At 32.7% G+C, this 17429-nt stretch overlaps 1 protein-coding gene and 1 non-coding gene across 3 annotated transcripts in view; both read left to right on the top strand.

The window, feature by feature from the left end:
- LOC111000177 (glutaredoxin domain-containing cysteine-rich protein CG31559) overlaps positions 1 to 8512 on the top strand; it is a 49768-nt gene extending 41256 nt beyond the window's left edge. For both annotated transcript variants that reach the window (XM_045628633.1, XM_045628632.1), the window contains 2 exons: positions 5392 to 5457; positions 7325 to 8512. In XM_045628633.1, coding sequence (XP_045484589.1) covers positions 5392 to 5457; positions 7325 to 7501 — 243 coding nt within the window. In that variant the 3' untranslated portion in view covers positions 7502 to 8512. The remainder of the gene's footprint in view (positions 1 to 5391; positions 5458 to 7324) is intronic.
- Positions 8513 to 13622: 5110 nt separating this feature from the next.
- Positions 13623 to 13704, top strand: Trnal-aag. The gene has a single exon. It is a non-coding gene; the product is annotated as a tRNA-Leu (tRNA).
- The last annotated feature ends 3725 nt before the right edge of the window (positions 13705 to 17429 follow it).

Below are 17429 nucleotides of genomic sequence, written 5' to 3'. Positions count from 1 at the left end.
AATTTACATATAAACGACTTCAAATTCTACCTATGTAAACGGAATCGCTGGGTGAATAAGGTACTATTTACCTACCTAAATATACTTAACAAGAAACAAATGAAATACAAAGTAAATAGACAAGAGTGCACCAGTAACAAGGTGGATGGAAGTTCAGTGAAATAGAGTACTGTTTGTTCTAGGAACAGATTCAAGCAATATAACTTTCTTTGGATGGCTCTATTCAAAAGGTACGCTAGCTTAGTGACATCACAAAAAACTTGTGACTCCAACCTTTTTAGGTCTGGGCCTCAGATGCCTGTATCTGTTTCACGATCATTTGTCAATCTAATTGGCCAGTAGGTGATCCTGTGCCTAACAGAAGCCGTCGACAATTTGGGTCTAAGGCAAGCCGGTTTCCTCACGATGTTTTTCCTTTACCTATCGAGCGAATTTTAAACGCGCACATAGAAAGAAATTTCATGCACACATGCATACAGGTGCACAGCCGGGGATCGAACCTACGACCTCATCCCTGAATGAGTCACACGCTAGGCCAACACAGATCAGTAATAATTTTTTTTTAAATCAAAAACCGTTAACAATAAGTCCGTGAATTGTATGTGATATTAACCATTGCATTTTTTTTTAATTCTTAACTGTGATGTCATGGTAAATTACAATATAAACCTATTAACTAATAAGATATTTAACAGTATGCCGTCGCTCGTCGTTTCTGTCACCATCAAAAAACTTTTATAGGTGTGATCGAATTATTTATTATCACTTCCCATTAGTAGGGCTGCTTCTATTCCAATTAATTTGATTTTATGAATGTCTTTCATCGTGTTGTATCACCTAAACATAGCAATCAAATATACAGTATTTATTATTTTCTTAACATAGATAGTTATAATATAAATAATTATAATTGACTAACAACTCCGATTTTGTACCTTTTTGAGACTCTTGAGCCGTGGGGAAGGCGAATAAAATTTTAAGTTGGCACCTGGTATATAGTAATAGTGACCCTAGACCGAACGTTTTTCTCAACGAGTAAGTATCACAACACAGCAAGGAAATGCTGCCAACGGTATGGTCGACTGCCACAGGGACTAAACTTTTAAAATTTGTTTTAATTTTATTTTTACTAATTCTTAAAAAGTCTTTATATTGCACTTATAAAACTATGCTGATTAAAATGAAATCAAACCTTTCGTGCCGTACTCAGATTTCTGTCGATTTTTCGGTCCTCTTTACCGTTGAAATAAGTATCAATTGTACACGATATATAGAATTTGACCTGAAAACGAAAAAGCCACATGATTATATCATATAATTCTTTATTATCATCCATTTTTACAACGTGAGGATGTTAGTTTTTTTTTTCTTTATTACTCGCATTAGGTATCGCCTTACATAGTAAAATAAAAATATCTTTATTATCAGCAACATTACAATCTTTATAACGTTTTGAATCTAAAACACTACGGGTTTTAAACGTAGGCTGGCCCAAATATTATAATAGCCAAATGTAGAGTAAAATAATTCCCCTGTCATGTTTCACTCCTGAATACCGCCATCCAGTCGAGCTAGATTCACGTGCTACGCCTGACCGTGAACTGTTTCATTGTAGGCTACCTCTATTTGTTGCAGACATTAACTGATTTGTTTGCCCATTAGCCACACGTAATTGATTTATATTAGATCATTATAGCCTCCAAACAAATTGAATTGTCACCACAGCATACGTAGTGTCATTTAATGTCAATATGGCGATTTATAATACTTAAAATCACAGAAGAACGAACAACTGGCAGCTACCTCGCACAAAGAATTAGTCTAGCTATTCAAATGGGGGAACGCTGCCAGTATCTTCGGAACCTTGCCTAATATTTTATAATAATTAAATTTTAAGGTTAGTTATTAGGTATAATTTTATCTATTATGTTATTTGTTTTGAATAAAGTATTTACATTATTGTAGTATAAACTTAAAAACATTATATACGTGTCTAATATTAACTTACTTATACAACTCTCGTCGTAGTTTCGAACCCCGGCAGTATTGAGCTTTCTGTGCGCAATTCACAATCGCTCGAACGGTGAAGCAAACCATCGTACAGAAACTGACATGCCTTAGACCCAAAAAGTTAGTCACAGGTGGCTGATCCCCTACTTATCTCTTAGATTGACAAATGAAACAGATACAGAAATCTGAGGCCTAGCTCTAAACTTTTATACGATAGCCATAACTTCACATCCCGAAAAGGAGAATGTACTTAACATTATCAATAAACTTAACTTTTATAAAATAAATTAAAGTCTATCGGTCAGATACTCTGTAACAGTGTAAACACTTCTTATATAATAATTTCCATAAAGATTTTTACCTTCTAATTTGACATGGTCTATGGTCGGTCGGTTATCAGTACTCATAAAGTTTTGGTTGTTAAGTAGAGATTGACTTTTGACTTCTTTTGTAATATTTTTACCCTTACATAGAATATTTAAAGTGGTTTTTGCAAATTCGCTTTGACAACATAAAGATCGTTACGAAGACACGTAAAGTTTAAGTTCTTGCTTAAACAAAAGACAATATACTTTATTCAGATTACATTTGAGCATTGACCAGCTGACACGGCTCCCGTGTGCTCATTTGGAAGATGAACCTTTTGATTCTACCCGTAGGGCTCCGTCTGTTACCTTAGTCTCTTGGTGCAGACCAAAATAAAGAATTATCAATAAATAAAGCTCTCGGTAAACGTAAATTAATCAAAGATAAATTTGACAAATATTTAAATGATCCTTATCCTTGGGATTGAGTTGCTCCAGTTTAAACAAAATGTATGACTCAAAACTTAAAGTTTAACTTGCAAACTGGTAGTAAATGTAACTTTAGAATTAATTTAACTTTTTTCTGCCGTTAAGTGTACTTAGTTAGTTACTAGTTATTTTGACTTTGACTTTGACAATTATATCCTCAAGCAGGCAATTGATTGGAACCCGCACGGAACGCTTTTGCATCGCTTGATCTACTGTCTAAAAATTTCAATTCCAAATATTCTGATGCATAATATAACATATTACAAAACCAATTAACTATATAACCACTCAATCAAGGCCCTTCACGCTAGTATAACCAGTAATAGTGTAATAACGAAATTATGACACCAAAGGTCATTTATAATTGGCCAACCCGTATTGCAAAACTTATGAATTATTTGCTTAGTAAATGTCAAAATATTCACGTGTGATTTTATTTTGGAGGATTTTTATTCAGTTGGCATAAGTAACACTTGATAGATTTAAAATATTTAACCTCCAGTTCGTTGGTAATTGAAGTATTTCACTGTTAAAAGTATATATTAATATTAATGTTCAGAGGGAAATTATTAGTTCTTACTTTCACGAATCATATAAAAAACGATTGTACTCATTTCAGAAATTCTTTCACTAATCGAATGATTCTTTATCTGAGTAACTTAGGCTTTATTAAATAATAAATCCAAACGCAAACCCGGAACTATTATTTAAATTTAACTTGGTTAACAATTATAAATTATAATACGGTTTCAAGCGGCTTAAAAGGGAACATAATTAAAGTTATCATATGTTTTAATCAGCGGTCTTGCCCAATTGTTGACCCAAGGGTGTGCCTGAGGGTGAACAGAATTTACCTTTTCGTGTTAAATGCCTATTGGAGTGCTCTCTTCTTGTGTTGATAATACGTGACTAGCTGTGAAGAAACCGTAATGATTCGGTCGGAGTTTGATGTTATAATATTCAACGTTCTGGCGACTTGGCAAGTAGGGAGAATCCTGGGATGGGAGTCCATCATCGGACAAGGATCGACGATTCGACATCTGTGATCATCCCAGAATTCTTGACTTCGAATTTTGTTGTATAATGATTGTTGTCTCATTGTAAAATTAAAACCCACCACCCAAGAATAAATAGAATAAAATGCTGCAAAAGATTGCAGGACTATCATTAAGGAATTAAATATGATCTGATCCAATATATTCTTAAAGCCGCGTTCAATAAAATATAAACGATTTTAAAACAATGGTGACTTTCAGCAGTATAATACTCAGAACAGAACTAATCTAAGGGTACGACCAACCAGGGTTCAGAAGATATAAAATACTCGATATGCCGCAAAGTATCTATCACTATCGTAATAAACATCGTATTAAAATTACTCATAATTAACATGTCTGCCTCCTGCAATGTATTTTGATCTGGGGCACCAGGTTTCCATGACCACCGAAATACCGGTGTAAAAAACCTTTACATTATGTAAACCCTTGTTTTATGATATCCAAATTAATGAAAACCGGCTTTTCCTGTCATAAATTCTTATTGGTCAATATTGCGTAGAGTTTTTCGGTCAAAGTCGTAAAAAGCTTCGACCCACGTTTGTGTAAAGTAATCCGATACTTAGAAGAAATAAAAAGTTAAGATCTGCTTAAAGGATATTGCTTATAGGGATCCAAGTTGTAATATATCTTACGATAGATATACAAAACGACTGTTTTATAAGCTACTATTATTTTAAATACTTATAAGACGTACTTTTTTAAACCTACGAGTTAGAATACGATATTAAATAAGCTAATATAACACCCATGAACGAGTGCTATTTGAGTGGTCGTACTTGAATTCGTGTATTATGCGGTGATGTTTGTTATTTCGACTACGTATTTGCGAGTTGTTCCCTCGAGAATGTAAATGCGTCCTCCTATTTTACCATAGCCTTCTGCTGATAGAGGACAAATCTTTGTTTTGATTTCATTGTATTAAATACTTAAAATGTCACGTGGAACATGGTATAATTGCATATTCTTACAAACGTTGTGTAAAACAAAAAACTTGGCGATTGAATAGTTCAGTTCAGTTCAGTTATTTTCTTCCGTTCTACGCCCTTGATTTGAGAACTGGCAGTAAATATAAAATTAAAAGCATTTCATATATATTTCTGTTTTTGACGTTCATAAGTGCACAGTGTGTTACCTATATGAATAAATTATTTTGAATTTGAATTTAATATACAAATCAGTCAATTATTATATAGCCTAACATTAAGCAACATAAAAATAAATTTGAGGAAGTATTTATTTTTATGTGCATTTGTCGCGCCCCTAACAAGACTGCTATTGTTACATTTATTCATACCACAGTGGTTTATAGTAATAACCATGATTTAGGTTGTATATACATTACAAAAATATTCTAACCCTGTCCCAAAGTGCCGACGGAGCCTTTGCCTGCTGGAGATTTTTATTTAATTGATTATTTCGCGGATATCTCCAATGATTTCTTTTTGCACCGCTATAAAGTTTTCTATAAGTGGAAGAAACACATCTATCAAAACCCTGATTTTGTTTAAAATATCTATCTTTTTTTCTAGGACGCAGACACAGTCGAGAAATTAAATGAGTGTGGAGAATTGAGGAAGATGCTGAAACCATATAAGGTGCGTACCTATAATATATAACACTTACGGTTATATTGTTACCGTTTTTAATTAAGTTATCTTTTAATCACAGTGTAAATCCAATTTGACTGAAAGAGACAAATGAGTACTCTTTTTTTATTTTATATAAATTTCCCAATATCACCGACTCTTGTGGTCCGGGACTTTATTTTACATATATACGTACATACTTACATAATAACTATTTCTAATAGAGTACAATTAGACTGATTTAGTTTTATGAATCAGGGTTTTAAATGAGCATAGCACAGAGGAATTTTGAATTTTACTATGTCTTAGGAAGTAAGCTTACTTCTGGCAATGTGAGTGTCCATGGGCGGCGGTATAACATAACATCAGGTGAGCCTCTTTACGCCCCTTTTATATAAAAAATAGGCTACACTTCTATGTCTATTTAATTGTAAGGCTGTAACACGAAAAATATTGCCTATTCCAGTCCCAAAAAAAACATACTTGAATTCAGTTTTAATTTATTGAAAATTCTTTACAATGAGCCTTTATAAACTTAACGATTTTCATGCACTGTTTTTTTTTCTATGTGCACTTTTACACTTACTGTACCTGTAAAGGGAAACATGCTGAGGAAACCGGCAAGTCAAACCAAATAAATTTATATCACATAGAAACAATCTCCCATTAGGCAAAATGTTGACAGAAGGTGTGATTGTGTGCACGCGAAATTGATTCCTATAGTCAAATACAAACACATTATGTATTGAGTAAATAAAGTCAGGTTTAGTGCCAAAAGTATAGAAATTCTTTTAACTTATTAATACGCGTTTCCACCCCATATCAACTCGACGTTCGTCGTTCCACAAAATACCGTAATTCAAGGAGGCCATGGACCTTATCGCTAACAAGCGATCTCTTCCAAGCAACCCTAGTAATGAAAAATAAATAAATAAATCCTAAGGGTTAAGTAAAAAAAGTAGGCTATAAGCCTTCTCACATACGTTGTGGACTCATGAATCAAAGATATGTGTCGTTTTAAAGGGTCAAAAATAAAATGCCATTAACACTTGTTTTAAAATCACTTCTGTTACATCGTTGATTGCTGGCTTGAAGGAAGGTTAAGACTGGATTAATGTCTGTAGCGCGAATAATACTTGCTCTTACTTTAAAATATTGTTCTTATGTCGGTGATACGCCATCTCACATCACGTCTTTGATAAATATTTTACGTAAGTTTTTTTTTCTATGTGTGTTTATCGATCTGTATTTGGCGTAAATGTAAATATTCGCATTGGAGTTATCTGGAAGAGTATAAATTATTTTGTTAAATAAATATTTGTAACGGAGTATTCTCAGTGTTTCAAACACAATAAATATCTACAGCATTTATAACTATTAATTCAAATCTAATCTCAAATGTCTGTTTCTGTTAGTACTTCAATATCAATCACGTTTCAATCTGGACCAATTCAAAGCAACCTTTGTACAGTACAAACAGAACGTATTATTTTACGGTCAAACGCAAACAAAATACCTGCTCGTATTGAAACCCATGTTCAAATATTTTGTTGTAAAACATGCTGGAGTTGCACAAAGCGTTAATGTTATTATATATATATACCACACTCACGTAATATAATTAACTAAAATTATCCGGTATAGAACTATTGAGGATATTAACTCATCTAATTGACAGATATGAGACAACAGTATTGGCCTAGTGATTAAGGGTGCGATTCTCATCCCCGGGATAGAAGGTTGACCCTGTGCCTGTGCACGAAACATCTTGATAAAAACGTTGAAGGCGTATGTCAGGCAATGGAGACTAATCACCTACTTGCCTTATGATCTTAAAACATATTCAGAAATTAAATATAAACTTTTCTCATTCCAGAGTCCAGACGCCTGCAACACCTGCCAAATGTGCGGTGGCTTCCGCCTTCTCCCGTGCCGCATCTGCAAGGGATCCAAGAAAAGCCTACACAGAAACCACTTTACAGCTGAATTCGTCGCTTTAAAGTGTATGAATTGTGATGAAGTCGGCTTAGTAAGGTGCGAAGCGTGTTCTTGATGCGTGTGGGATGTAAGCGTAAAATATTGTGCGTTGTGCTCCTATGTTTGGTAATCCTATGGAAAATGTGAATGACGCATTCCATTGAAGCCTCAAATACATTCTTATAAATGTTTTTATTAAATACACGCTAATGAAATGAAGAGACGTTTAATAATATTTTATCTTAATTTTCGTACAAGTATCTTCGAGTTGCAGGGTTATTCCTGCATATTTTCATTTTTAATCCCTGTACGTGCGGTTCTTTGTTTCAATAATGAAGTTGATGTGTCAAGTGAATGCAGATTTTCATTAGAAATCTAATCCCTGCACGTGTGGCTTTGTGTAACTGTCAATAATGAACCAATAAGAAAGTTGATGTGACATTGACATAGATGGCGCTTTGCATAATAAATACGCTGTCCAAATATTGATGTACCAGCCTTCGTGTAAGTTAATTGTCGCTGTATATGTCGAAGGTTGTGATATATAATAAGCGCTGAACAAGAAACATGTATTTTTTATACATAAATGTAGGCTCTATCGTCACAAATGTTATAAAGAAGTTAGTTCATGCAAATAAATGCCATAATTTAGTTGCAATACTCTTTACAATTGTTATTTTTTATAGTTTTAAATAAATTCAAAGAGATTTATGTATAGCAATGGGAATATTGTCTTAATACTAACACTTATTCCATTAAAATATCTTCGATTTCAGTTTTGTATGCTATTCTTAATAGTATTCTATCGTATGCTATATTTAATTCTCTTTGACCTTAGTGAAATAAATTGGTAATTGATTATTTTTAGAAGATTGGTTTCATCGATTTTCATTACTCGAGGTAGCAACAGATGGCGCTATTATAAACGAAGAAATCAGAAAAATTATATTTTATTAAACTTTACAAATCGATAATGATTTGTTGGAGTTATATGTGATAAATTTATTTTCATAAGCGCATTGAATTAAGCTTATCAAACAATAATTAAATGAATTTATATGTACAGCTTTGTAAAATATTATTTGCATTTTATTTTATAAAAGCGCTGTGCTCAATTTTATTTGTAATTCTCAAAACTTAATAATTAAGTTACAAGAATTGATATTCGATTCTGTTTTATAGCTTTCTATGAAATATATAGTTTTGTAATAAATAATTTTTAAAATTTACGTCTGTTATTGAATCTTCTGAGTACCAACTACTAATTTGTTTTTAAATCGTTTATTTGTATTTGAGTTCCTTAACCCTTTCAAAACTGGCGTGCACAATTGTAGACATAAGATATAATTAAAAAAATAAATATTAAACTCTTAAGCTTTCCGGTTGAAAACTGTTGTATTCATTTGTTCACTTATAAACTACACAATTTAGTACTAGTAACCCCATCTGTTAGCATATTCTAGCGCTTTTTGACAAGTTGCGAACAGTGCCCGTTCGTGATTTGAACTGTACAGGTAAGCTATTTATTTTATTTTTTTTAAATAAAATTAGTGCAAGAAATCATCTGGAAAAATTATAAATGGATATCTAATATTATTAGGGTCATGTGTAACGTAATGTTTGTGTATTTTTTATCACCTTATATTAGTAATCTCGATTTTTATATTTGTGCTCAATTGTTCCCATCAGGACTCAACTGAGTTTTTCTCATTGTTAACGGTTTCTTACGAAAATATGTTTTGTTTTTATTTTTAACGTCTTGCTAATCATATAAATAAGAACAATGTATAAAATTAATTATGATATTGTTTAGGTATATTTTCAGATTCAAAAACACCAATATGTTCTCACCGGAGGCGTTACAAGCATTAGAAGAAGGAGATTTTTCTGACTTGTTGTTATCATCTGATGACGAAGATTATTCTTATGGAGATTCAATTCGTACAGCACCCTTAGCTGCTAGAGTTGGAGCAGATGTCATTCACCAAAACCAAAGGGAATTATTTCCACCTGAATCTGATGACGATGAAGGACCTAGCAAATTTTATAAGATTACATTTAGCCACAGGAATATTTAGTTACCCTTGTTTGATAATGTACTGCGAGACAAACATTAGCATTCACATTCACAGCTAATATGACAAGGGACCGTTTTTTTGAATTACGAAATAATTTACATCTTGTTGACAACACGAAAATTCCGGTTGATTGCAAAGATGTATTTCATAAAGAGAGATCCATTTATGATGCTGTTCGGAATCGATGCTTACAGTTACCACTTGAACGAGAACTTTGTGTTAATGAAAAGATGGTTCCTTTCACCGGAAAACATGTAGCCAAACAATATATAAAAGGAAAACCTTGTCCATGGGGTCTCAAAATCTTTTTTTTATGTGGTAAACATGTCCAAGCTTATGATTTTATTCTTTACCAGACCTGCTCTCCAGAACTTGACAGTAATATTGCAAAAAATATTGGCTATGGTGCTTCGATAGTTGTACATCTCGCAAAGAGAATCGGAGAGAGCCAGGGTCATGAGCTTTACTTTGATAATTATTTTTCATCATACCATTTACTACAAATCCTATTAGGCACACCAAACGACTTATTAGGCACACCAAAAAAAAACGACTTACTTTGCTTTACTTTCGGCGTCGTTTGGCTGACAGTTTGGTGCTACAAGACAAATTTTCTATCGCCAAAAGAGATCGACCATCTAGCAGTAGTTCAACGATGCAAATTATACCAAGAAGGCCAGGAGAGATTCGCCGTGCAGCTGAAATTACTGGTGACAGTGTTGGGCATTTCCCTACACATGACGATGGAACTGGGACTAGGTGTAAAATGGTGGGATGCAAAGGAAAATCCCGTGTCAAATGCATAAAGTGTAAAGTACATGTATGCCTAACTAAAGACAAGAATTGCTTCTTGGCCTTCCACACTAGATAAAAATATTTTTTTCCTTATTATTGTTCACGTGCCAATGACTGATTATGCCGAAAAAATAATAAATGTTTATTTTTCTTTTATAGAAAGAATTAAACTATTTTAATTCATTTATAATTTGTAATAAAAATGTTTCTAAATTAATATTATTTCATTTCAGAACAACTTCGCATACCTTATTCTTATTACTATGTAGGACGAGAGTCCACAATTGTGCACATTAAGAAAAAATTGATTTTCCCGTAAAGTTTAAGGCTAATATTTTTTTATTTATTTTTTTAATAGTGTCCTGATTATACTTTAGACACATGGAATTTACCAAATCCATCGGATGAAAAAAAATAATTCAGGTCTGAAAGGGTTAATGTAATATCACGTGTTCAACCATTTCTTTTTACATTCAAAATTGCTGAATAGACCAGGGCCGAAAAATTTTTGAAACCAAAAAATATAATAAGGAGAATATTATAAAAATTAAAGGAAAAATTATTTACGGGCGATATGAGGTCGGGAAGGAAAAGGGGGTGAGTTTTTAAAAGTAAAAACAGTTTATCTCGATACTAAAAGTCAAATGGCAAAGTTGTAGATATTAAAAAGATCTAAAACTTTTGTATTTACACTTTTTTCACATAACCTCAAAGCATATGTGAAAAATTCAAGAAACCAAGTGAAGAAGACGACATTGTGTTTTAAAATACGGATTGGACTACGGCCCGTAGTCTATAGATTCTATTCTACGACGACGACACTAAACTACTCGTCTAAAGGCTTATTTTAAGCCTCAAATCTGTCAGGAAGATTTTGTTGTAGGTATGCTTAGATTCCTGCTGGAATATTTGATTCCGATAACTTCGATTTGGACAATTGGGACAACTTTAAACAATCAATGAAATGTGCCCCTTGCCCCACAAACTATCCCTGTACCATAACACCAATAGTGGAAAGTATTATTTCATATAAAATTTCTGTAAGCGCCTGTTGCACAAAACGTATGCATACTATAGACGTCTGCGAAACGGAAGCACACACTGAAGTTTCAGGGTCTGGTTCACGCACACCAACACAGAGCTGCAGGTAGGTCGCGAATGACGTCACGCTTCAGAAGTTCAATATCACTCGGATGTGCTCTTCGCACACTGGGTTACTATCTGCCATCTCTTTCGTAGCGGGCTCGCCGTCTGGGCCAGGGACTGCATGCTGCCAGTGTGTGGGTTTGGAATTGTTACGGGTTAAACTTTTGCTGTTATTCCGGTTGTCTGATTAAATATGGCTGGATTAAAGCCAGTTTCTTAGAGTTAAAGACAGAATATTCAAATTTTAGTCAAACTAAGGTAAGCCGAAGCGAGTATAGTTCAAAATTATCATAATAAATAAACAAAATTATGATGAATAAATTTATCTTCAGGCGTTAATTATGTTTTGTTCAGATGTAAAGAGAGCGGCTGACAGTTTTTTGCCAGTTCTCGCTGTTTCTACGCCGTTGATTTGTAAATTTTAATATTAACGTTAAGACAAGTACATATATTTGAATTACTAAGAAATTAGTTAATAATATATATTTATTGATTTGATAATCCCACAGTTTACATTAATTATATTCAACAAAAAACCAAGTAAGTATACGAAAGATGTAGTCGAAGATGGAATGGAACACTACAAATACTTTACTAAACGAAAAACTAAATAAAAATTATTAAATACGTAACTATGTTGTGAGATACGTAAAGCTGTGTATGTGTGGTGAATCATCAGTCATGTAATCCTCAATTCAGAATATAACTTTATGCCCTATACATTTACAATACGAATTGTATGCTATTTATGTGCCTTGTATGCTTATAAACGGAAAGTAAATGACTAGGAAAACTGCAAGTTCTTAAATTAATAAGAAAGAAGGAAACTGCCAACTAACCCTCGGCGACTGTCATGACATGGAATAACTTATTATTATTAGTTTATTTCTTAAACATTTTTGTTTTAACGGGAGGCTCATCTTAAGTGAATCGCCCATGGACACTCCAATGTGTGTGTCCAAAAGAGGCTCGCAAGTACATAGCTATTTTAGAATATCATTTGTATGTAAATTGTCAGTATTTTTGTTCTAAAACTAATCCATGAGCTGTGTATTATGTTGATCTTAGAGCCGTCATATATCGCAAATGTAGTGTCAACGAAAAGACACTCCGAATATCACTCATGTCACATGCAAAGTGTTTTTGCTGATGAGTGATGAGACCAATTTCAGGACACGTATAACTCTTTCATAAAAGATAAATATTTTGTCCTAAAGGGTTCCCGTTTTAACACTTCTCCAACTTTTCATTCAAATGTTATTTTCAAAGTACGTAGTATTAGTAATTGTCGTTTTATAACCAGGATGTTCGTGACTGCTTACTTTGTTTTTGGTCGCACAGTCTATCGAAACGAAATGTAAAATTTGAGAAATGTTTACGTTTTGTAGTGGTAAATGTATTGTAAATTCTTGACTATCTAACTACGTACTTCACTTCGTACATTGATTATAGCGGATTAACAAGTGGGAGTGAACAGTGTTGACCTAGTGGCTTCATCGTGCGACTCTCATTCCTGAGGTCGTAAGTTCGATCCCCAGCTGCACCAATGGACCTTCACCAATATGGGCATTTTACAGTCGTGAAGGAAATGATAGTGAGGAAGAACAAACAATTCGATGGTGTGTCACAGGTGGCTTATCACCTACTTGTCTATTAGACTGACAAATGTTGATGAAACAGATACAGAAATCTGAGGACCAGACCTAAATTGGTTGTAGCGCCACTGATTGATTTTTAATTTACGGATATAGAGCTAATGATTACGGAAAATACTGTTTCTGATCTCTATACTTCTCTGACCTTCATTTAACTTCTACACTCGTCAGATCGCTAAACAATGTAAAAATATTAATTACGATACTGGCCAAAGTTTCATCAAAGTTTCTTTCACCAGAGTTCCCATGTTTAATTTATTTTCGTCAATTATTAGATTGACTTAGATTATTTAATTGTATAAAAACTATTTTTTGAGCATTGGCGACATCCGTTTCCGCGTCTTCTGATTGTAAATCTTTTTAAATTGTTTTTGTGAAATTTAGTATTAAAAAGTCATAATTTGGGCCAAGTCAAAAAATGTAATTTCTGTAAACAAGTTTACGAAGATTATGTTTATTTAATTTATTTATTAAATAATATCTATATCGGTAACTATTTATCTATTTCGATTCCAGCAAACAAGGTAGCGTGGCCGAGCGGTCTAAGGCGCTGGTTTAAGGCACCAGTCTCTTCGGAGGCGTGGGTTCGAATCCCACCGCTGCCAGTTATCTTTTTATACTTTTAAATCTCATTTTTATTTTTCAGAATTATATTAAATTATATTATCATGTAACGTAAACAAATCTTTAAGAATTCAAAAAATCCGGAGGTGGAAAGTGTTTTTTTTATCTTTTCGGTTTTTCTCTAATAAATTTTATTCAAAACAGTTGAATGGTGCTAGCATGTATTAATACAAAGTAGGTCAAATAAAATCAGTCTAAATGTAAACACGTGTTCGTAACAGCCTGAAATAATGGTTGAACGCGGTCAAACAATAAAAAATTTAATTCTCTCAGAAACCCAATTGTAATTGCCAATTACTTTGATATTTTAATTTGAGTCTGCTGTTTTAAACATATATAGCTACAAGTTTTACATTGATATAAACGCGAAATTTATATAAGAATACATAAAACATTTTGACAAAAAAAAACGTCCTTTAAAGATGTTCAATATGAAACTGGCATTAGGTACGTTATAACTATTTCTATAAAATTAAATTAAAAAATACAGGTCTTGAATAAGTGTGATTTAGAAAATTTAAAGCGGTACTCGTAATCTAATAATTATAAATCTAACCTAAATTAGTTGCAAAATTTTAATACAATACTATAGAATTTTGCGTTTAACAATATTCTTCAGATATAACGTCCACGATGCCATAACACCCTTTATTACATTAAATTTGAACCCACGAAATCTTATTTAAAAATATCAGTATACATCACTACATAGTATAAAACAAAGTCGCTTTCTCTGTCCCTATGTCCCTTTTTATGCTTAAATCTTTGAACTACGCAACGGATTTTGATGCTGTTTTTTTTTCAATAGATAGAGTGATTCAAGAGGAAGGTTTATATGTAGAAAAACATCCATTAAATAGTGGAGAAGTACTGTTATTTTTGAGGTTTCTAATGTGATGTCGTAAATAATTAATTTTTTCCGCTTTCTGAAGTAATTCCAATTCGATTTAGGAAGAAGAGAGCATACCAATTATTAAAATGCCGGCAACGCACTTGCGAGCCCTCTAGCAATATGTAATAGGCGGTAGTATCAGTTAAGATAATATGTCTGCTCCGCCAGTTTAAAAAACATTTATATGCGTACCAAAGAGAGCTTTTTATTTTTTAGTATTCCTTAATGTTGTGTTATTTCCATATTACCAACGGCGTTCATTCATTTTATTTAATTCTCGACAGAATGACGGATCGAGGACAGAGGATGCTGTAAGTGTCAAAAGAACCTGCCACATGAACGATAGTCCATCACAATTTGTATATCAAACTTTTCTTCTTGAAAAGTCTTGAAAATAATATTGTATAAACTTTAACACGCAATAATCATTTTCTCAATTTTAACATAGTATTTTAATAATTATTTTAATTCATACGAAAGACAGTCTGTGCGTGCACACCCGAATGCCGAATGTTCCGATATGGTGGACGTCCGGAAGGGGTATCTCCACAGCGGAAGCGTGTACATCCTGGGGTGATCTCTCTTCAAACGGCACCTTTATACTGCACTGCACAAAATACGAGTACAATTACACAAGCTGTTCACAAGCCGTATGGCACTCCCACTAGGAACACACAATCGATGTTAAACGCCGTCCGCACCGCTTAGAGCAGTTTCTATATCATATACTTTAATAATAAGGAGACCGTTATCTATATGTGTGAAAACTACTCAAAAATAAATTAAACTAATTTTTGTACAAGGAAGGTTTAGGTGTAGTTATGGTTTCATGTAAATTAATTTAAGTGTTGGTCTAGTGGCTAGACTATGAGGACATGCGTTCGAATTGTCTATGCACCAATGGACATTCTTTCTAATATGTGCTGTCTATCATGACAAGTCTTAACCGAAAAATCGATGACATACGAGTATGTCAGACACAGAGGGCTGTTCACCTGTTTAAACAATAAAAAAATATTTTATAGAGTAGTAGAGATATTATTAATATTACGTATAAAACTTCACATTTATCTACAACTCAAACAAGTATGATCTATAATTAGCATGGTACAGTTTAATAAATATATTTTTTAATTAGGTAGCCAACAGCTTTTATAAAAATTAAAAATCAAATGTAACCAGTAATTACCATGAACATAAAAATACCTACTGATGTTTATGTGCGTACGTATGTTTGTGTGTACATAATGTTGTAGGAGGCCTATGATCTATTAAAAATGTCAATTTGAGTAATAAATCATTAGATAGACCATAATATATTTTCAGGCGTTACGAGAAAAGTATATTTTTTATTAACCAAGATTATTGGTCATTATCTCGGAATAGGGACTGAAAATTTAACTTTAGAAAGTGATTTCAGAAACTTAAACGATTATGTCACGCATTTTTAGAAGTTAGCAGGCAAGTTAAAATAAGGTAGGTTTTAAGATTTTAACTAAGCCTGAATCTATAGAGCTGAAATCATACAGTAACAAGATAAATTGATGACGTCGTTAGCTGCGATGGACATCTGCATACGACACGCCATGAATCGAGATGAATGCCTGAACAGAATATACGGGAAATTTTATTGGACATGCGGAAGCAGAATATTACATCAGAATGAAAAGTTTTCAAGGAAATTAAAGATATATTTTAAATAATTTCCGAAGCATATTTGATTGTTTATTTGCATTGAATAGGCTCCAAAACTAAATGACTGACTGACTACATTATCTATTAGATTTATCGGTATTAGATAGGCTGTAAATTAAAAAAAAAATTGGATTGTTTGTGAAAAAGACTAATGCAATTACCTAAATCTCGTAGGCTGCAGAGATTATTGACAATAGAGCAAAAATACTACAGTTGTATAGAAGACATAATAACATAAGTTATGTAACTTAACATTAGTTACATTTATTGAAATGCAACTTCTTTAGGCGCATGAGGATAAATTTTTACGACACGTAACAAAGATTTGCAGCGTTTTTTCCATAGCTATTTTTAAATAATTCGTTAATTATTGATGTTCCTTGCGTTAGCTTCTAAAAGAACGATGATAGAGCGTACTAATTATCAATTTGAACTTTGTTTCATACTACGTAAATATTTAACAGAATCGCTAGTTTAAAAATAAAAATACTTCAAAAAGTCTCTCTTCATTAACGTTACCTTTGATCTAAAATCTTAATTACAGATCACAAATATTACGACTTATTTTCCTTATATACCAATTTGCCTTTAAAGTATGAATGCTTGATTTAATTTAAAAAGGCAACTTCAGTATTTACTCTTGGCGCACTTAGAACATATATGTCTGTGTTTGTAAGGCGTTTTTTTTTCGTTATTTCATTTGTTCGTTTATTCGTTTGCCGTAATGAACACACAAATGTATCTGCCCCTACAATTCTTGGTATTAAGTCCAAATAGTAACGGTATTTCGATATAACTAAAAGTGTTTAATTTTAAATACCTATAAATTTTATACATTGGAAACTTTAAGCTAGTTAGTTTTATTGATCAATATATATGTGTCAATCTATATTATGTGATATGGAAAATTAATCTACAATATTTTATCTTATAATTAATTTTATCTAAACTTATTTTTATAATTTAGTAGATTTTCCTTATCGTTAAATACTTTTAGCCAATTGGCGATTACAACTTTTATGTTGAAAGGTGTTGCTAGACAAATATATATATTTTAACATGAAAACGTTTGGATCATGTATATTCAGGAGACTTGAGAGGATAAAATTATATACAGTA

Source organism: Pieris rapae, chromosome 6, assembly GCF_905147795.1.
Source record: "Pieris rapae chromosome 6, ilPieRapa1.1, whole genome shotgun sequence".
Classification (NCBI taxonomy): Eukaryota; Metazoa; Arthropoda; class Insecta; order Lepidoptera; family Pieridae; genus Pieris; species Pieris rapae.
This window is presented reverse-complemented; position numbering and strand designations above follow the sequence as displayed.